The sequence below is a fragment of the Mauremys reevesii genome, linkage group 22 (assembly GCF_016161935.1).
Source record: "Mauremys reevesii isolate NIE-2019 linkage group 22, ASM1616193v1, whole genome shotgun sequence".
NCBI lineage: Eukaryota > Metazoa > Chordata > Testudines > Geoemydidae > Mauremys > Mauremys reevesii.
Window position 1 is genome coordinate 23,822,743 of NC_052644.1, and position 19,168 is coordinate 23,841,910.

The window sequence follows — 19,168 nt, forward strand, 5'->3', positions numbered from 1 at the left end:
GACGGGTGGGGGGCTGTTTTCTCCAAGGCTGGGGTGGGGGGGCCGGCGCACTGGGCCCCACGCGCCGCTGGCTTGCTGCAAAATCCGCTACCCCCTTCTCCGCCCACGAAAGCAGAGCGAGGACGGGGGGAGAACACCCAGCCCACGTGGGATTTCCATCCACGCAGGCTGAGCCACGCAGCAAGGCCTGGGGGGCCCCTCGTCCACAACGAAATCCAGGGGTTCCTCGGGGCCGGGGGTCCGCGCTGCAGCCGCGGCAAGAGGCAGCCGCTCCCCCAGCTCGGGCGTTGCCAAACCCCGACCTCTTCGCTCCCGGGAGGGTTTCGCCGGTTGCCTAGCGCTGATTTCGTGTGGGCCGCGCTGGCAACCGTTCCCAGCCAGATGCGACCTCCTCCTCCTCGTCTTGTCAATCCCTCGGCTCCACTCGCGGGTCGCTCCCTGCCCCGGCCCCGGCGCCCGGGCCGGCCGACTCCTGCCTCGCAAACTCTCCCCTCCGCTCTGCTCCTCGGAGGGTTCCCATCAGTTGTCACCACCCATCTCCTCCAGGGAGAGGTCGCTCCTTGGGAGCCGGGCGTCACCGCTTCTTGGAGTCAGGCTCTGATCTATTTTCCGCCGCTTGGGAGGAAGATCCAGACCGGTCGGCAACTCCGAATTCTTCTTTCGTGCCTTTCAAATCCGGTGTAAACTCCCGTCTTCAGCTCCCCAGCAGCCGCGAGCGCCGATTGCCGGCGTCGTCCGTTTCAAACCAGTCCTGATTTCTCGCCTCCTTCGCTTCAGCCTGGTTGGAAACTCCCAAGTCACAAACTAGCCGTAACGGCCGCTGTCTCGGTTTCAGTTCACTCGTAGACTCTGATCTCTTGCTTTGGAAGCGTCAGACCAATTGTCAACCGGGATCTCTCGGTTTCAAACCAGCTGGAAGCTCCGATTCCTAAGTTCCAAACCAGGTGTAAACGCCGATTTGTTGGTTTCAAACTAGGTGTGGGCTGGTTTCCGAGGCCCCAGCTGTAGGGGCCGAGCCTGCGTTTCCGAGGGTTATTGCCTAACAAAAGCCAAGCTGGACGTTGACTCCGTTTCTTCGCACTCCGACTGGCTGGCGAGTCTAAGCCGGGAAACCCACCTCTGGGAGGCCAGGGAGTTTTCTCCCGAGGAGAGGGGGGAAAAGCCTCTGAAAGCGGCTGCTAAACCCAGCCCACGGTTTCTTTCCCTGCCTGCACATGGTAGGGGGAAGAATCCCTCCTGCTCTGGGATAAAATGCTTCAAACCACAAGAGATGGGAACAATGGGGGGAGGATTTAAAGGCGCAGAGCCAGGCGCTGGACGGGAACCACACGCGGCGAGAAACGCCCCTTCATTACAGACACCCCAGACGTGTCTTCGCCACTGCTGGGCCCCGGCCGGCCGGATCGGCCCTCGCGCCCCGAATCGCCAGCTGCCGGAGCGTGGCTGGTCCCCCGCCCGGCCGGTTACACGCAGGGGAGGGGACTGGGGTGAGCGGGAGCTGGGGAGAGAACCCAGGAGTCCTGGCTCCCAGCCCCCCCGCTCTAGCCCACCAGCCCCCACTCCCCTCCCAGAGCTGGGGAGAGAACCCAGGAGTCCTGGCTCCCAGCCCCCCCTGCTCTAGCCCACCAGTCCCCACTCCCCTCCCAGAGCCGGGGAGAGAACCCAGGAGTCCCGGCTCCCAGCCCCCCCTGCTCTAAGCACCAGCCCCCACTCCCCTCCCAGAGCTGGAGAGAGAACCCAGGAGTCCTGGCTCCCAGCCCCCCCGTTCTGACCACTAGACCCCACTCCCCTCCCAGAGCCGGGGAGAGAACCCAGGCGTCCGGTGGCTCAGCAGAGGGGCTGGTGCTGACAAGGGGAGCCCTTTCTCTTGCAGTTAAAGGGAAGCGGGAGCTGCCTGGATCTGGGCCTTTGAATGAAATGCCAGCTGGGCTCTGGAATCCCGGCTATTTCCTGAACTCCTGGATGTGCTTAACACCCCCCCCCCCCTCGGCTCAGCCCATGCGCCATGCTACCGGCCTCCCCGGCTCTGGGGAGAGAACCCAGGCGTCCGGGCTCCCAGCCCCCCCTGCTCTCACCACCAGCCCCCACTCCCCTCCCAGAGCCGGGAGAGAACCCAGGCGTCCGGGCTCCCCGCTCTAACCCACTAGATAGCAGCGTCTATACAAAGTGGGCCAACCCCATCTGTGTACAAAGAGCCCAGGGCCAGGAGCTGTTCCCTGGGGGTGAGGGATCGCAGCTCCTGAGACAAGTACAGTCCGGCAGCGGGATCACCCCCTTTCCGCCTGCCAACGCTCTGCTGTTAATCCACGGGTGGCTGTGGCAGGACAGCTCCCCCGGGCACCTCTGGGGCGCAGCGGCTGGGGAACGGCCACACGTAACGTCACGAGGGGACAACTCACCTGGTGCTGAGATGCAGCCACCTCTGGGGCGCAGCGGCTGGGAACAGCCACACGTAACGTCACGAGGGGACAACTCACCTGGTGCTGAGATGCAGCCACCTCTGGGGCGCAGCGGCTCGGGAACAGCCACACGTAACGTCACGAGGGGACAACTCACCTGGTGCTGAGATGCAGCCACCTCTGGGGCGCAGCGGCTGGGAACAGCCACACTTAATGCTGCAAGTGGACAACTCAAAAGCCTGCTAGGAGGAGAGTGGGGGGGCTAGTGGGTTAGAGCAGGGGGGGCTGGGAGCCAGGACTCCTGGGTTCTCCCCCTGGCTCTGGGAGGGGAGTGGGGGCTGGTGGGTTAGAGCAGGGGGTTCTGGGAGCCAGGACTCCTGGGTTCTCTCAACATTTTGCAAGCTGGGATCTTTATTTCTGGGAGGAACGGCCCCGCAGGGCCGCCGGCTGATTTGTGACACCGGAGATTTATTTCCTCTGAGCAAAGTCTGGGAACCCAGGGCACGTGTGCAACCAGTGCAAGCCCCCAGCTCCCCACCACCTCCTGGTGCTCGTCACCCTGCCTGCTGCACCTGGCTCTGCACACACACAGGTTTGCAGGCAGTGGGGCCTTTGCAAGGCTCAGAGAGGGGCCCCGATGGCCTTGGAGGCACGTTGATGCATGTGGGTTTGCAGGGGTCGCACGGCCCCTGCTGCGGGTCTGGAAGGGATGCACGGCCCCCGCTGTGGGGTTGCAGGGCTTGAACAGATCCCACTGCGGGGTTGCATGGATCCCACTGCGGGGTTGCAGGGGTTGCACGAGCCCCCCTGCGGGGTTACGGATCCCACTGCGGGGTTGCAGGGGTTGCACAGATCCCGCTATGGGGTTGCAGGGGTCGCATTGGCCCCGCTGTGGGGCTGCAGGGTTGCACGGATCCCCCTGTGGGGTTGCAGGGGCCCCACTGCGGGGTTGCAGCAGCAGAGATCCCACTGCGGGGTTGCAGGGATCCTGCTGCGGGGTTGCGGGGGTCGCATTGGCCCTGCTGCGGGGCTGCAGGGGTCGCAGGGGTCCCGCCGTGGGGTTGCACGGATCCCACCGTGGGTTTGCAGGGGTTGCATGGATCTTGCAGCAGTTGCACGGATCCCACCGTGGGTTTGCAGGGGTTGCATGGATCCCGTTGCGGGGTTGCACGGGCCCCACTGCGGGGTTGCAGGGATCCCACCGTGGGGTTGTAGGGGTTGCACAGGCCCCGCTGCAGGGTTGCAGCGGTTGCACGGATCCCCATGGGGGGGTTGCACGGCTCCCGTTGCAGGGGTTGCACGGAACCCGTTGCGGGGTTGCACATACCCCCCTGGGGGGTTGCAGGGGTTGCTCAGCTCCCCCTGGGGGGTTGCACAGACCCCGTTGCGGGGCTGCACGTACCCCCTGGGGGGTTGCACGGCTCCCCCCGGGGGGTTGCAGGGATCCCGTTGCGGGGTTGCACGTACCCCCCTGGGGGGGTTGCAGGGGCTGCACGGGCTCCCCCCGGGGGGTTGCAGGGATCGCGCTGCTAGGTTGCACATACCCCCTGGGGGTTGCAGGGATCGCGCTGCGGGGCTGCATGTACCCCCCTGGGGCGGTTGCAGGGGTTGCACGGCTCCCCCCGGGGGGTTGCAGGGATCCCGCTGCGGGGTTGCACGGGCTCCCCCCGGGGGGTTGCACGGATCCCCATGGGGTTGCACGATCCCCATGGGGTTGCACGTACCCTGCACGGCTCCCGGGTTGCACGGATCCCCATGGGGGGGTTGCACGTACCCCCTGGGGGGCGCTGCACGGGCTCCCCCCGGGGGGTTGCACGGATCCCCATGGGGGGGTTGCACGTACCCCCTGGGGGGGCGCTGCACGGGCTCCCCCCGGGGGGGTGCACGGATCCCCATGGGGCCGCTGCACGGATCCCCATGGGGGGGTTGCACGTACCCCCTGGGGGGGCTGCACGGATCCCCATGGGGGGGTTGCACGTACCCCCCGGGGGGTTGCACGGATCCCCATGGGGGGGTTGCACGTACCCCCTGGGGGGGGCTGCACGGATCCCCATGGGGCCGCTGCACGGATCCCCATGGGGTTGCACGGGGCTGCAGGCTCCGGGTTGCACGGATCCCCATGGGGTTGCAGGGATCACGCTGGGGGCTCCCCGGGGTGCACGGATCCCCATGGGGGCGCTGCACGGATCCCCATGGGGTTGCACGGATCCTCATGGAGGGGTTGCACGTACCCCCTGGGGATTTGCAGATTTGCACCATTTCATCCCGTGCAATTGTCACAACCCCCCCGGCCCCCCCCCGCTTCAAACCGCCGGGCGCCTCCCGCCTCCGCAGCCGGAAATCGCAGCCACGTTGCGCGAAGCGCAGCAACAACGGGGAGGGACACGCGCGCGTGCACGAGGCCCCGCCCACCGCGAGCGCGCGCTCGAGGGGGGAGCCGGGAAGCGCCCGCGTCGTGAACGCGCCACGTGGGTTCCAGCTGGTGCCCTGGAAGTGAAACTGCGACAGCTGGGAAAGGAGGCGAGTGGGGGGAGGGGCTGGCGCGGGGGGTGCCGCGGGGGAGGGGCAGGATCTGTGGGGGTGGGGGCTGTCGAGGGGAGGGGCAGGATGTCTGGGGAAGGGGTGCAGAGGGGAGGGGATCTCTGGGGTGCAGGGGCTGGATTGGGGGGTGGGGGCATGCAGAGGGGGGAGGGGTTGGATCTAGGGGGAGGGTGCAGAGGGGGGAGGGGCTGGATCTAGGGGGAGAGGCAGGATCCGCCCCTGTGCCTGGGAGTTCATTAAATCCCCCATTCTCTTCTCAATGCTGCACCCCATAGGGATCCTTGTGTGGTTGATCCTGAGGTCACAGAGCCAGGAGAGAACCCAGGAGTCCTGGCTCCCAGCCCCTCCCCCGCCCACCACTAGCCCCCCCGCCCCGCCCAGAGCTGGGAGAGAACCCAGGCGTCCGGGCTCCCACCCCCCCCCACCCCCGAGCTGCTCTCCAGCCCCCTGTAAACAGTAATTTCTTCCCAGGTGCTGCTCAGTGGCGACGACCCCGCGACCCGCCTGCGAAACCATGACCCGGCCCAGTAAGTCCCAGCGCGGGGGACTGGACCCACTTCCGACCTGGACCAGCCTCCAGCCCCAGCCCCCCAAATTGTAACATCCCCTTAACTCTGTCCCCTTCTCCACAGAACACACAACCGCTGCGAAGAAACACCCACGCAAGGTGAGCCCCAGGACGCCTGGGTTCTCCCCGGGTCTGGGAGGGGAGTGGGGGCTGGTGGGTAGTGGGGGGGGGGGCTGGGAGCCAGGACTCGTGGGTTCTGGGAGGGAGTGGGGCTGGTGGGTAGAGCGGGGCTGGGAGCCAGGACTCCTGGGTTCTGGGAGGAGTGGGGGCTGGTGGGTAGAGCGGGGCGGGGGGCTGGGAGCCAGGACACCTGGGTTCTGGGAGGAGTGGGGGCTGGTGGGTAGAGCAGGGGGGGGCTGGGAGCCAGGACTCCTGGGTTCTCTCCCTGTGGAGAGGACATGGGGGGCAAATTGGTGCTTGTTGTGTGGTTAGTAACAAGATCTCCCTTTTACCCAGAGGAAGGAAGCAAAGGCTCATGGGAAAAAGGACCCAGGAGTGCCTCAGCTGTTGGGTTTCAAGGAATATGCAAAGAAGGAAGCTGAATTAAAGCAGAAAAGGGTAGGAGTGGGGAATGGGGGGGAGCCCGGACACCTGGGTTCTCTCCCCAGCTCTGGGAGGAGGGTGGGGTCTATTGGGTTGGGGGGGGGGCCCGGACACCTGGGTTCTCTCCCCGGCTCTGGGAGGAGGGTGGGGTCTATTGGGTTGGGGCGGGAGCCCAGGACTCCTGGGTTCTCTCCCGGCTCTGGGAGGAGGGTGGGGTCTATTGGGTTAGAGCAGTGGGGCTGGGAGCCCGGATGCCTGGGTTCTCTCCCAGCTCTGGGAGGGGACATGGGGCCTATTGGGTTGGGGCGGGGAGCCCGGACTCCTGGGTTCTCTCCCGGCTCTGGGAGGAGGGTGGGGTCTATTGGGTTGGGGCGGGGCCGGGGCCCGGACTCCTGGGTTCTCTCCCTGGCTCTGGGAGGAGGGTGGGGTCTATTGGGTTGGGGGGCGGGGGGCCGGGAGCCCGGACTCCTGGGTTCTCTCCCTGGCTCTGGGAGGAGGGTGGGGTCTATAGGGTTGGAGCAGTGGGGGGCCGGGAGCCCGGACGCCTGGGTTCTCTCCCGGCTCTGGGGGGCTGAAGTCTGGCTGTGTCCCCAGGTGGCGGCGCTGAGGGCGCGGCAGGAGGAGGCGCGGCTCAAGGAGACCAGCCAGCGCCGCAGCCTGGACTCCCTGCAGCAGGACGCCCTCCGCAAGCAGCGGGATTTCGAGCAGAAGGTAACAGGGCCCCTCAGCCCCCAGCCCGGCCTCCCCCCGCTCCCTCCCACTGCCGGACTCCTGGGTTCTCTCCCAGCTCTGGGAGGGGAGTGGGGGCTGGTGGTTAGAGCGGGGGGGGCTGGGAGCCAGGACTCCTGGGTTCTCTCCCCGGCTCTGGGAGGGGAGTGGGGGCTGGTGGTTAGAGCGGGGGGGGCTGGGAGCCAGGACTCCTGGGTTCTCCCCCCCCCCACTGTTTCATCCCCTCTCTCCGCAGGAGGCCGGGCTGCAGCAGCTGCAGGGGCACCCGCGGCTGGAGAAGGAGGGGTCCCGCAGGGCGTACTACCGGGAGTTCAGGAAGGTCGGTGTGAGACCCCCGTTCCGCCCCGTGGCGCTCAGTGGGGCCGGGCCGCGGAGGGGACACCCCACTCACCCCCTGCCCTGCTCCCTGCAGGTGATCCAGGCGGCTGACGTGGTCCTCGAGGTGCTGGATGCCCGAGACCCCCAGGGCTGTCGCTGCCCCCAGGTGGAGGAGGCCGTGCTGCAGGCCGGGGGCAACAAGAAACTGGTGCTGGTGTTAAATAAAATCGGTGGGTGTGTGGCAGGGGAAGCCGGACGCCTGGGTTCTCCCCCCGCTCTGGGAGGGGAGTGGGGTCCACTGGTTAGAGCAGGGGAGGGCTGGGCCCCAGGCCTCCCGGGTTCTCTCTTTAGCTGTGGGAGGGGAATAGGGGCTAGTGGTGAGAGCCAGGCAGGAGCCAGGACTCCTGGGTTCTCTTGGGCAAGTGCTGTGGTGCCTCAGTTTCCCTCACTGGGGGTGTGAGCTGGGCTCCTAAGGGGGGAGGAGGAAGCAGGAAAAGCCGAGTTAACCCTTTGTGCTCCCCCCCCAGACCTGGTGTCCAAGGAGGTGGTGGCCGGGTGGCTGAAGTACCTGAGGAACGAACTCCCCACCGTGGCCTTCAAAGCCTCCACCCAGCAGCAGAGCCGGCACCTGGTGAGGGGGAAATGGGGCCTGGGACCCTTCCCCAAGCTTGGCTTCTGGGAGGGGAAGGGGGCCTAGTGGTTAGAGCGGGGGGGGCTGGGAGCCAGGACTCCTGGGTTCTCTCCCCGGCTCTGGGAGGGGAGTGGGGTGTAGCGGTTAGAGGGTGGGGGGCTGGGAGCCCGGACGCCTGGGTTCTCTCCCCGGCTCTGGGAGGGGAGTGGGGTGTAGCTGTTAGAGGGTGGGGGGCTGGGAGCCCGGACGCCTGGGTTCTCTCCCCGGCTCTGGGAGGGGAGTGGGGTGTAGCGGTTAGAGGGTGGGGGGCTGGGACGCCTGGGTTCTCTCCCCGGCTCTGGGAGGGGAGTGGGGTGTAGCAGTTAGAGGGTGGGGGGCTGGGACGCCTGGGTTCTCTCCCCGGCTCTGGGAGGGGAGCAGGGCCGGGAGGTGGGGGGACAGAGCTGTGTGAGCCCTGTCCTGATCCGCCCGCTGCTCTCCCGCCCCAGCAACAGAGCAAGGTGCCCGTGGCCAGGGCCTCCTGCGAGCTGCTGGCCAGCGGGGCCTGCCTGGGGGCCGACTGCCTGCTCAAAGTGCTGGCCAACTACAGCCGCAGCCAGGACCTCAAGACGGCCATCAGCGTGGGGGTTGTAGGTGAGAGAGGGGGGCCCGGACGCCTGGGTTCTCTGCCCGGCTCTGGGAGGGGAGGAGGGTCCAGTGGTTAGAGACAGGGGGCAGGCTGGGAGCCCGGACGCCTGGGTTCCCTGCCCGGCTCTGGGAGGGGAGGAGGGTCCAGTGGTTAGAGACGGGGGGGCGGGCTGGGAGCCCGGACGCCTGGGTTCTCTGCCCGGCTCTGGGAGGGGAAGAGGGTCCAGTGGTTAGAGTGGGGGGGATGGGCTGGGAGCCCGGACACCTGGGTTCCCTGCCCGGCTCTGGGAGGGGAGGAGGGTCCAGTGGTTAGAGACGGGGGATGGGCTAGGAGCCCGGACGCCTGGGTTCCCTGCCCGGCTCTGGGAGGGGAGGAGGGTCCAGTGGTTAGAGACGGGGGATGGGCTAGGAGCCCGGACGCCTGGGTTCCCTGCCCGGCTCTGGGAGGGGAGGAGGGTCCAGTGGTTAGAGACGGGGGGTGGGCTGGGAGCCCGGACGCCTGGGTTCTCTCTCTGACTTGCGTCCCCTGTGCTCTTGTTCCAGGCTTCCCCAACGTTGGCAAAAGCAGCCTGATTAACAGCCTGAAGCGGAGCCGGGCCTGCAGTGTGGGGGCTACGCCCGGCGTCACCAAGTGAGCCCTCCTGCCCCACAGCGGGGGGTGGGGGTGGGGGTGGGCCCCCGCGGGGTTGCCCTGCTCCTCGGCTGATGCCCCCTTTCCCCCCCGCAGGTGCCTGCAGGAGGTCCAGCTCGACCGGCACGTCAAGCTGCTGGACTGCCCTGGCCTGGTCCTGGCCACCGCGGCCACGGACGCCGCCCTGGTGCTGCGCAGCTGCCTCAAGGTGGAGCAGGTGGCCGACCCGGTGACGCCCGTGGACGCCATCTTGAGACGATGCTCCAAGGAGCAGGTAGGGGAGGGGGGGCGCTCGGTGGGGCCAGCGGGGCCAATCCCGTCAACCAGGAGCCGGGCCTGAGCCGCGTCAGATCTGAACTCACTGGCCCCGGCCCCCACGGAGCCCCAGCCTCGGGGGTCCTGGGCGCAGGGGGGGCCCCCCAGGGCTGCTACAGCAAACACGGGGCTCCCCCCCCCCCCCAGCTCCCTCTGGAGCGACGAGCAGCAGCAGCGCTGGTCTTTGAAGACCAGGGAGAATTGATCGTCACCTGGAGCAGGGGGAGAGGCCGTAGGTCGGTGTCAGAGGCACATGGGGGAGAGTCGAGGTCCCTGCCTCTGTCTCCCCGTGGGTCTGTTCCCTCCTCCCGTGGTCGGCTGAGTGTTAGTGGCCAGGTCGGTGGCTCTTCCGTTGGCCGCTGGGTCTTTCCTCGGGCGTCGGCTCCTCCATCGCCGACTCCAGCTCCTCCGTTCTTGGGTGCAGATTCCAGCCAGCCCCAGCCCCTCTCTGCCTCGTCCCAGGAAGGACACCAGCACCTCCTTCCCCGTGGATGGACCTGCCTGGCCCCGCAAGAGATTTCGCGGGGCCGATGTCGGCTAGGCAGCCTGCTGCCATTTTCCGACTAAGGACGTCGATTAGACGAGATCAGAATATTTCCCGGGCTCGTCCGTGTTTCATCCAGTTTGTCAAACTCAGTCACTGAGGCTTCCCTTTTAGAAACGATCGTGTTCACGCTGCAGGCAGCGAAATGAAACGACGAAGAGTCTCGGGAGGGAGGGCTCAGCATGAGACTTTATCAGGTTCATAGACATCACTGATCAGCCAGTCCGCCCCCATCTAACACAGCCCAGAAAACCTCCCCCGGGTAATTCCTGGAGCAGAGCTCCTCAGAGAACCCACCGCGCTGCCTGGGGATGGTTCCTGACTCTCCCCGTTGAGATTCGGCGCCTCGTTTCCGGTCTGAATTCGTCCACTTTCACTTTCCCGCCTGTGGATCGTGTTAGGCCAGATTGACCAGCTCGTTCTTAGCTCCTACAGACCAGGGGCAAGGCCCCCCTCAACCGTCTCACTCCCGGGCCCGTTTTCTAACCCTCGAGTTGTTCTCAGGGCTCGTCTCCGACCCGGCTCCCGTCGAGCAGCAGCCGTCAGGTCTGTGACTGCAGGAGGCTCCGGCAATGGCCGGGCGGGGGCGGAGGGGGAGACGCGACCGCGGTTGGACGGGGAAGGCTGAGGGGGACGGGGAGCGGTTTGATGGGCATCTGGCTGCTCCCCACCCCAGATCATGCAGCATTACGGGGTGCCGGCTTACCGGGACGTCGCGGAGTTCCTAGCGCACCTCGCCCGCCGAAAGGGGAAACTGAGGAAAGGAGGCGTGCCCGACCACGAGAAGGCGGCCAAAGCTGTGCTGAGCGACTGGATGAGGTGGGTGGGGACGGGGCAGAAAGGGGGTGGGTGGGTTTCATTGGGCGGGGGGAGGGGAGCGCCACAGAAAGGGGGCGGGTGTCATGGGGGGGGCACCAGCCCTAATCTGGCACTAGGGCAGGGCCCTGGCTGGCTCGTGGGGGGAGGAAATTGGACCCTTTAAGAGCCCCAGTTCTCTCTCCCCCTAGTGGGAAGATCAGCTACTTCACGCACCCCCCCGAGACCCACACGCTGCCCACCCACATCAGCGCTGAGATCGTCACGGAGATGGGCAGGGCCTTCGACTTCGAGGCGCTGGAGCAAGGCAACCAGGAGGCTTTGGCTGGTAATGCGCTAGGCCCCCGCCCCCCCGAGCCAGGAGAGAACCCAGGAGTCCTGGCTCCCAGCCCCCCCTCCCCTCCCAGAGCCAGGGAGAGAACCCAGGAGTCCGGGCTCCCAGCACCCCCTGCTCTAACCACCAGCCCCCGCTCCCCTCCCCGAGCCAGGAGAGAACCCAGGAGTCCTGGCTCCCAGCCCCGCTCTAACCACCAGACCCCACTCCCCTCCCAGAGCCAGGGAGAGAACCCAGGAGTCCGGGCTCCCAGCACCCCCTGCTCTAACCACCAGCCCCCGCTCCCCTCCCCGAGCCAGGAGAGAACCCAGGAGTCCTGGCTCCCAGCCCCCCCTCCCCTCCCCGAGCCAGGAGAGAACCCAGGAGTCCTGGCTCCCAGCCCCGCTCTAACCACCAGACCCCCTCCTCCCCGAGCCAGGGAGAGAACCCAGGAGTCCTGGCTCCCAGCCCCACCGTCCCCACTCTAACCCACCAGACCCCACTCCCCTCCCAGAGCCAGGGAGAGAACCCAGGAGTCCTGGCTCCCAGCCCCCCCTGCTCTAACCACCAGACCCCACTGCCCTCCCAGAGCCAGGAGGGAACCCAGGAGTCCTGGCTCCCAGCTGTGCTATGTGGCCTTTGGGGGGCAGTACCACTTTCTCCCCCCGGGGGTGGGTGGGTCAGAGCATCCGCTTACGGTGCCCTCTGTGTCCGATCCCCGCCCAGACCTCCCGTCTGTTCCCGTGGGCATCGGCCTCGCCCCCGCCGGCCTCACCAGCGGAGCAGGAGCAGAGATGGAAGAAGAGGAGGCCACGGGAGAGGAAGAAACGGCCATGGACGAAGACCGAGATCTGGAGGTATGGAGGGAGGGGAGCAGCATGGCCCCTAAGTCCCACCCCCTACCCAACAAGCTCCTGAGGGGCTGAAGCGTCAAAGACCTGCCTCCTCTTAGCTGATTTGCATAATAAGCCCCACCCTTTGAGGGTGGAGCTCAGGCTCTCTGCAGACTCAGGCAAGCAGTGATCCCATTTCAGCCCTTTTCTCCCCAGCCCTTTGAGCTAGAAATGTCATTTTCTTTTGATCGGAAAGCTGAGATTTTGGAGTATGAGGCAGCTGCCCAGGTCCAGGCCTGTGCCCGTGGCAGGCCACCCTCTCATGCCTCACTCTCTCCTCTTTCTCCCTGCAGCTCGGCACCGTGACGGTGGAACTGAAGGCTAAGAACAAAGCAGCCGCTGCCGTGGAGAAACCTGTTCCCAGAGCCCCCAGCCTGGAGGAGATCTCAGCCCTAGACCCCCTGCACCAAGGGCAGGGGCTGCGGGCAGCTAGCAGGCGGCGGAAGAAGCAGCAGAAAAGAGCAGGTTGGCAGAGGGGTGCTTAGGGATTCGTCGTGGGGGCATCTGGGGAAAGCAGCCGTCTGGACCGAGCAATAAGAGATGGTCCCTGCCCAAAGGGCTCAGCCTAGAAATTACTGGTAGAGAGGGGAAACTGAGGCACGGAGAGGGGACTTGGCCAAGGTCCAAGGCAGAGCAGGGAAGAGAACCCAGGAGTCCTGGCTCCCAGCCCCCCTGCTCTAACCACCAGCCCCCACTCCCCTCCCAGAGCTGCGGAGAGAACCCAGGAGTCCTGGCTCCCAGCCCCTCTGCTCTAACCACCAGTCCCCACTCCCCTCCCAGAGCTGCGGAGAGAACCCAGGAGTCTGGTGAATTGAGCCATGTTGTCCCTTACCTAGGGCTAGTGAACTGTCATCAGGACGCCTGGGTTCCATCCCCAGCTCTACTACATCTCTTTGTGCCTCAGTTTCCCCTCCCCCCCCGGCAGGCTGTGTGGAGGTGGGTTTCATGGCAGGGCAGCGCCCCACTCCCCCCTTGCGATCGCGCTCTGCTGGCCGGGACATGTGGGTCTCACCAAGGGGGGCGGGATTCTCACTGCAGTTGGTTTCTCCCTCCCCACAGAGAAAATCGCCAGCAAACTCTCCGCCACGCTGACGGCCGCCATGAACTTCGGCACGGCAGGCGACTAGGCACAGCGGCCCCCCCGTGAGCCCTGCACTCCAGCTCCCTCGGGATCGATCGCCTCTCTTGGCCGGTGGGGGGCAGCCCGCGGAGACGAGACCAGAGCTGCCGCTACCGAAAAGTCAGGCTCCTTTTATTACCAGCTAAAAGCCCCGGCACAGCCCGTCTCCAATAAAACATCACACGCAGCCTCCCCCTGTCCTGTGTCTCACTCGGACCCATGCAGGCAGGGGAGAGAACCCAGGAGTCCTGGCTCCCAGCCCCCCCTGCTCTAACCACTAGCCCCCACTCCCCTCCCAGAGCCAGGAGAGAACCCAGGCGTCCTGGCTCCCAGCCCCCCTGTTCTAACCACTAGCCCCCACTCCCCTCCCAGAGCCAGGAGAGAACCCAGGCGTCCTGGCTCAGGGTGACATTCACGCAGTAGGAATCCGATCCCAGGTTGGGCTCGGCAGGATGGCACCTGCCGCCGGCGACTGAGCTCTTCCCCTTCGGGCACGGCTCCGGGGGCCCTTCACCGCGGCTGGCGTTCTGGGGGGGTCTCGCAGGGACGGCCGGCGCCGGAGATCATAGCAGCACAGCTGGGGGAAGAGAGATTCAGGCTGGTCAAAGCAGGGGGACAGGACTCCTGGGTTCTCTCCCCGGCTCCAGGAGGGGAGTGGGGGCTGGTGGGTAGAGCAGGGGGGCTGGGAGCCAGGACTCCTGGGTTCTCTCCCCGGCTCCGGGAGGGGCGTGGGGGCTGGTGGTTAGCGCAGGGGGGCTGGGAGTCAGGACTCCTGGGTTCTCTCCCTGGCTCTGGGAGGGGAGTGGGGGCTGGTGGGTAGAGCAGGGGGGCTGGGAGCCAGGACTCCTGGGTTCTCTCCCCGGCTCCGGGAGGGGAGTGGGGGCTGGTGGGTAGAGCAGGGGGGGCTGGGAGCCAGGACTCCTGGGTTCTCTCCTGGCTCTGGGAGGAGTGGGGCTGGTGGGTAGAGCAGGGGGGCTGGGAGCCAGGACTCCTGGGTTCTCTCCCCGGCTCCGGGAGGGGAGTGGGGGCTGGTGGTTAGAGCAGAGGAGCCAGGACTCAAGGGGGTGTCTGTGAGGCTGGGGTACAGACCCGGGGGGCAAATAGGGGTGTAAGTAGCACCCTGCTGACTCGCACTCACCCCGTCCAGCGGCACAGGAACGGTGTGTGTCTCCGAGTCCCGTCGGCCGGGGCGTCTCTGCGGCCGGGCGCACTGGCGGGCTGGGGAGCGGCTCCGGCTCCTGGGGCTGCTGGTGCTGAGTTCGTCCGCTGGCCCCACAACAGGCAGGTTTGGGTTAGGGGGACCCCAGGGCGCAAGGCACCACACAGAGCCACCTGCCACTCCCCTCCCAGAGCCAGGAGAGAACCCAGGAGTCCTGGCTCCCAGCCCCCCTGCTCTAACGACCAGCCCCCACTCCCCTCCCAGAGCCGGGAGAGAACCCAGGAGTCCGGGCTCCCAGCCCTCCCTGCTCTAACCACCAGCCCCCACTCCCCTCCCAGAGCCAGGAGAGAACCCAGGAGTCCTGGCTCCCAGATCCCTCCTCTAACCCACCAGCCCCCACTCCCCTCCCAGAGCCAGGAGAGAACCCAGGAGTCCTGGCTCCCAGATCCCTCCTCTAACCCACCAGCCCCCACTCCCCTCCCAGAGCCGGGGAGAGAACCCAGGAGTCCCGGCTCCCAGCCCCACCCACAGAGCCCCCCCAGTGCCATGGGTCGCTCACCCCAGGGGGCTCCTTGTTCCAGCTGGGAGAGGGGCTCCGGGAAGCCTGAGTCAGCAAACTTGGCACTGCCCTGGCTGGGTTCTGGGCCCCGCTGGGCCAGCAGGCGCTCTGCAGGAGGTGGGGGCGTGGTTAGTGTATGCCCCACCCCTCCCTAGCCCCACCCATACAGCCATGCCCCGCCCTCTTCCCTAGCCCTGCCCACTGAGCCTTAGCCCCGCCCATATTGTCATGCCGTCCACCCACTGCATTCACACATGGACTCCCCATTCTCCGCCCCCTTCCCTAGCCCCGCCCCCATACCTGTCTCTTGCAGGATGTGCTGCATCTGGGCCCGGGTCTCCTGCAGCCCCCGCAGCACCTCCCGGCTCTGCTGGGCCACGTCGCGGTAGGTGAGGACGCAGTAGGCCAGGACGGCCAGCCCGGTGCCGGCACACAGCCTGCGGCATAGCCCCACCCAGCTGGCAAGGGCCTCCTGGCAGAGGGGGAACCTGTCAGAGCGAGGACCCCCGCTGTCTGCCCAGAGAACCCCGGCGTCCGGGTTCCCAGCACCTCTGCCAGGGCTCCCCCGCTCTAATCCACCTGACCCCACTCCCCTGCCAGATCCGGGGAGAGAACCCAGGCGTCCTGGCTCCCCCCAACCCACCCCACCTGATCCCACTCCCCTGCCAGATCCAGGGAGAGAACCCAGGCATCCTGGCTCCCTTCCCACCCCCCAATCCACCCTGCCTGACCCTACTCCCCTCCCAGATCAGAGGAGGGAATCCAGGCGTCCTGGCTCCCAGCCCCACCCACGTGCCACCACCAGAGCTGGGATGGCAGATCCCCAAGGAGCAGGAATCCAATCTCCCCACCCTGTCTGGAGACCCGGTGACTGCTGAGCCCTGGGGCTGAAGAGGGCCCCCAGCAGGGGTGTCGGGGCGGTGCTGGCCGGTACCGTGGGGTCAGAGCCGGCCTCAGTGTTCTCCAAGACGAGTCCACTGACCACACGCTCCAGGTAGACGTTGCCCCCAACCAGGCCCAGCAGGATCAACCTCGGGCAGAAGAGAAAGGGGGTCACAAGAGGGGCCAGGCCCCTGCCCCATTCCCGCCCCCCTGAGCCAGCCAGTCCCTGCCCTGGGGCCGGGTGGGACCTAGCGCCCCCCAGAGGGGCCAGGCCCCTGCCCCATTCCCGGCCCCCAGCCAGCCAGTCCCTGCCCTGGGGCCGGGTGGGAGCCAGTGCCCCCCAGAGGGGACAGGTCCCTGCCCCATTCCCCGCCCCCTGAGCCAGCCAATCCCTGCCCTGGGGCCGGGTGGGACCTAGCGCCCCCCAGAGGGGCCAGGCCCCTGCCCCATTCCTGCCCCCCCGAGCCAGCCAGTCCCTGCCCTGGGGCCGGGTGGGAGCCGACACCCCCGAGGGGATGGGCCCCATGTCCCGTTCCCCGCCCCTACCTGGCCCCGGCCGTGCGCTGGCTGGAGGTGAGCAGGAGGGCGGTGCTGCCGGTCAGCAGGTGGTAGAGGAAGGAGCCCAGGGCTTGGGACTCCCCCACCAGGAAGCGGTGCAGGAAGCTGAGGCGGTTCACGATCTCGGCAAAGGCCAGGCGCTGCCGGCCGGCCGCCTCCTGCATGTCCTGAAAAGCCTCTCGGACGCCTGCGGGGAGCCAGGGGCTGTCAGCAGTGGTGCTCCCCAGAGCCAGCAGAGAACCCAGGAGTCCTGGCTCCCAGCCCACCCCGCTCTAACCCACCCAACCCCTCCCCTCCCAGAGCTGGGGAGAGAACCCAGGAGTCCTGGGCCTGGGATTACCCCTGGAGGAGTCCTGCAGTGTCTGTCTCAGCAGCTCCCCATGGCGGAGAATCTCCTCCTGGGATCGCAGGGTGGCCTCTTGTGCCTGTGCTGCCTGCTCCGCCAGCTGGTTGGTCTCTTCCAGCCGCTCGGCGACGCCCTCTGAACTGGCTACCAGCCTGGGGGGGGGGGAAGGGGTGTCAGCACCATAGCGGGGCCTCAATCCTGCCACATGCCCCCAACCCAGGCAATGTGCTACTTAGCCACACAGGCAGCGCTGCCCATTAGCTCCCCGTCTGTGAGCAATGGGCTCAGGCTCTCTGCAGACTCAGGCAGCCTCAGGTCGCACCTCGGTGAGCGACGGGCTCAGGCTCTTGGCAGGGCCGACCACGAGGGCTAGAAACGTACCTGGTGTTTTCTGCCCAAGATCTGAGATTCTGGCACAATCACGTGACTCCCGGAGCCAGGACCTGGGCCCTCGTGGAGCCCTAGACACATGAACTCCTCAGTCCGCAGACCTGGGCTGGAGATCGGCCCCCCTCCAGCCCCCAAAACATGCAGGCCAGGCCCCACTACACGCGAAGCCCCTGCCCCATGGATGCTCCCCCACACAGCCCCTTCCCGTCCAAATCTGGATGAAAAGATTTAGGGAAAGGCTCTGTATCCACACTCCATGCAGCCCCCCAGGTCTCCCCCCCACATGGATCCCCTCCCCCAATCTGCCCCCCCACCAAATATCGTTTTGGGAATGGGGGACTCAGCCCCCAGCACCTCTGCCAACATCGGGGGTCAGTCTGGGTGGGACCCACGGGTGGGGGGAGCATCTGTCCTGCTAGCGACTCAACCCACAGCTGCGGCTGGCAGCCGGCGCCCCCTAGAGGGGACCCCCTCACCTGTGCACGGTGCTCTCGGCTCGCTGCTGCCAGGCCTCGCTGCGCAGGAGGTAGCAGATGCTGTGGGCGTGGGTGAAGAACTCCGTGTAGACACCGAAGGCCACAGGGTCCATGTGCTGGGTGCAGGCCCGGACGGAGCTGCCGGCCTCGCAGCGAGGGAAGGGCCGGCCCGACCTGGCCAAGGGACAGCGGGGGGCTTAGCCAGGAACCCCCGGCCACCATCCCTGGGGCTAGCACCCAGGTGCCCCGGCTCCCAGCCTCCACCTCCAGTGGGGCTAGGACCCAGGTGCCCCGGCTCCCAGTGGGGATAGCACTCAGCCCCCACGGCTCCCCCCCCAGTGGGGATAGGACCCAGGCGTCCCAGCTCCCAGCCCCCACCCAGTGGGGATAGGACCCAGGCGTCCCAGCTCCCAGCCCCCCCCCCAGTGGGGATAGGACCCAGGCGTCCCAGCTCCCAGCCCCCACCCAGTGGGGATAGGACCCAGGCGTCCCAGCTCCCAGCCCCCACCCAGTGGGGATAGGACCCAGGCGTCCCAGCTCCCAGCCCCCACCCAGTGGGGATAGGACCCAGGCGTCCCAGCTCCCCCCCCCAGTGGGGATAGGACCCAGGTGTCCCAGCTCCCAGCCCCCCCCCCAGGGGGGATAGGACCCAGGCGTCCCAGCTCCCAGCCCCCCCCCCAGTGGGGATAGGACCCAGGCGTCCCAGCTCCCAGCCCCAGTGGGGATAGGGACCCAGGCGTCCCAGCTCCCAGCCCCCAGTGGGGATAGGACCCAGGCGTCCCAGCTCCCAGCCCCCACCCCGTGGGGATAGGACCCAGGCGTCCCAGCTCCCAGCCCCCAGTGGGGATAGCACCCAGGTGTCATGGCTCCCAGCCCCCCGCAGTGGGGATAGCACCCAGGTGCCCCAGCTCCCAGCCCCCCCAGTGGGGATAGGACACCAGGTGTCCCAGCTCCTAGCCCCCCCAGTGGGGATAGCACCCAGGCGCCCCAGCTCCCAGCCCCCCCCAGTGGGGATAGCACCCAGGCGCCCCAGCTCCCAGCCCCCCCCAGTGGGGATAGCACCCAGGTGTCCCAGCTCCCAGTGGGGATAGCACCCAGGCGCCCCAGCTCCCGGCCCCAGTGGGGATAGCACCCAGGCGCCCCAGCTCCCAGCCCCAGTGGGGATAGGACCCAGGCGTCCCAGCTCCCAGCCCCCCGCCCCAGTGGGGATAGGACCCAGGCGTCCCAGCTCCCGCCCCCACCCCCACCCTAGTGGTGATAGCACCCAGCCCCCCAGTGGAAATAGGACCCAGGCGTCCCAGGCCCCAGGTACCCCCCAGGCGTCCGGGTGGCACCTCTGCAGGTGGCAGTGGGCGAAGGCCAGGGCGATGCGGCTCTGCTGCTCCTCGCCCAGCTGCTGGCAGCCCGCGTCCAGCCTGCCCAGGGCCCCCGCCCAGCAGGCCCCCAGCTGCGGGTGCTGGGCCAGCGTCTGGGCCTCCCGCAGCCGGGCACGGCCCTGGGCCAGCAGCCCCGGGTCTGGGGCCAAGCCCGGGGGGGCAGGGCAGAGGCAGAGCAGGAGGAGGAGAGCTGGGGGCAGCCCCATGGGGCGGGGGCTGCAGGGGAGATCAGGGGAAAGGGTCAGTGGTGGGTGGGGCCCCTGGGGATTAATCACTATATATGGGCGGGGCCAATGGGGGTCACGCCCCTTCTAATTGGGGCGGGGCCACTGGAGTCATGCTCCTCCCATTGGGGCAGGGCCACAGGAGTTAAACCACTTAGGGGGGTAGGGGGGGTCAATGGGGTCACACCGCGCCCACTGGGGCGGATCACG

General features: G+C 67.4%; 2 protein-coding genes across 5 annotated transcripts; one reads left to right on the plus strand and one right to left on the minus strand.

The window, feature by feature from the left end:
• The first annotated feature begins 4,787 nt into the window (after positions 1 to 4,787).
• Positions 4,788 to 13,175, plus strand: GNL3L (G protein nucleolar 3 like). Its single transcript, XM_039510389.1, has 16 exons — positions 4,788 to 4,919; positions 5,412 to 5,467; positions 5,573 to 5,607; positions 5,965 to 6,066; positions 6,646 to 6,762; positions 7,016 to 7,099; positions 7,193 to 7,328; positions 7,626 to 7,729; positions 8,218 to 8,362; positions 8,900 to 8,987; positions 9,084 to 9,261; positions 10,523 to 10,665; positions 10,854 to 10,990; positions 11,702 to 11,832; positions 12,162 to 12,333; positions 12,928 to 13,175. The coding sequence occupies exons 2-16, from the start codon at positions 5,455 to 5,457 to the stop codon at positions 12,993 to 12,995; spliced, it is 1,653 nt and encodes a 550-aa protein (XP_039366323.1). The 5' UTR covers positions 4,788 to 4,919; positions 5,412 to 5,454; the 3' UTR covers positions 12,996 to 13,175.
• Positions 13,176 to 13,306: 131 nt separating this feature from the next.
• LOC120388533 lies at positions 13,307 to 18,994 on the minus strand. 4 transcript variants are annotated; one of them, XM_039510414.1, is made up of 9 exons: positions 18,693 to 18,994; positions 17,359 to 17,532; positions 16,487 to 16,644; positions 16,135 to 16,333; positions 15,641 to 15,737; positions 15,007 to 15,178; positions 14,707 to 14,814; positions 14,127 to 14,251; positions 13,307 to 13,565 (listed from the first exon to the last, which is right to left on the minus strand). In XM_039510414.1, the coding sequence occupies exons 1-9, from the start codon at positions 18,938 to 18,940 to the stop codon at positions 13,401 to 13,403; spliced, it is 1,446 nt and encodes a 481-aa protein (XP_039366348.1). In that variant the 5' UTR covers positions 18,941 to 18,994; the 3' UTR covers positions 13,307 to 13,400. The 4 variants fall into 4 exon arrangements, with proteins under 4 accessions (XP_039366348.1, XP_039366350.1, XP_039366349.1 ...); XM_039510413.1 differs by having other exon boundaries at positions 13,308 to 13,565; positions 14,127 to 14,254; XM_039510416.1 differs by lacking the exon at positions 14,707 to 14,814.
• Positions 18,995 to 19,168: the final 174 nt, after the last annotated feature.

Excerpts from the sequence above, each read along its gene's own strand:
- GNL3L (XM_039510389.1), top strand. Across the intron at positions 9,262-10,522 it reads GACGATGCTCCAAGGAGCAG|ATCATGCAGCATTACGGGGT; the intron begins GTAGGGGAGGGG and ends TCCCCACCCCAG. Across the intron at positions 11,833-12,161 it reads ACGAAGACCGAGATCTGGAG|CTCGGCACCGTGACGGTGGA; the intron begins GTATGGAGGGAG and ends TTCTCCCTGCAG.
- LOC120388533 (XM_039510413.1), bottom strand. The coding sequence starts at position 18,940 with ATGGGGCTGCCCCCAGCTCTCCTCCTCCTGCTCTGCCTCTGCCCTGCC. Across the intron at positions 17,533-18,692 it reads GCCCACTGCCACCTGCAGAG|GTCGGGCCGGCCCTTCCCTC; the intron begins GTGCCACCCGGA and ends TCCCTTGGCCAG. Across the intron at positions 14,815-15,006 it reads GCACATCCTGCAAGAGACAG|AGCGCCTGCTGGCCCAGCGG; the intron begins GTATGGGGGCGG and ends CACCTCCTGCAG.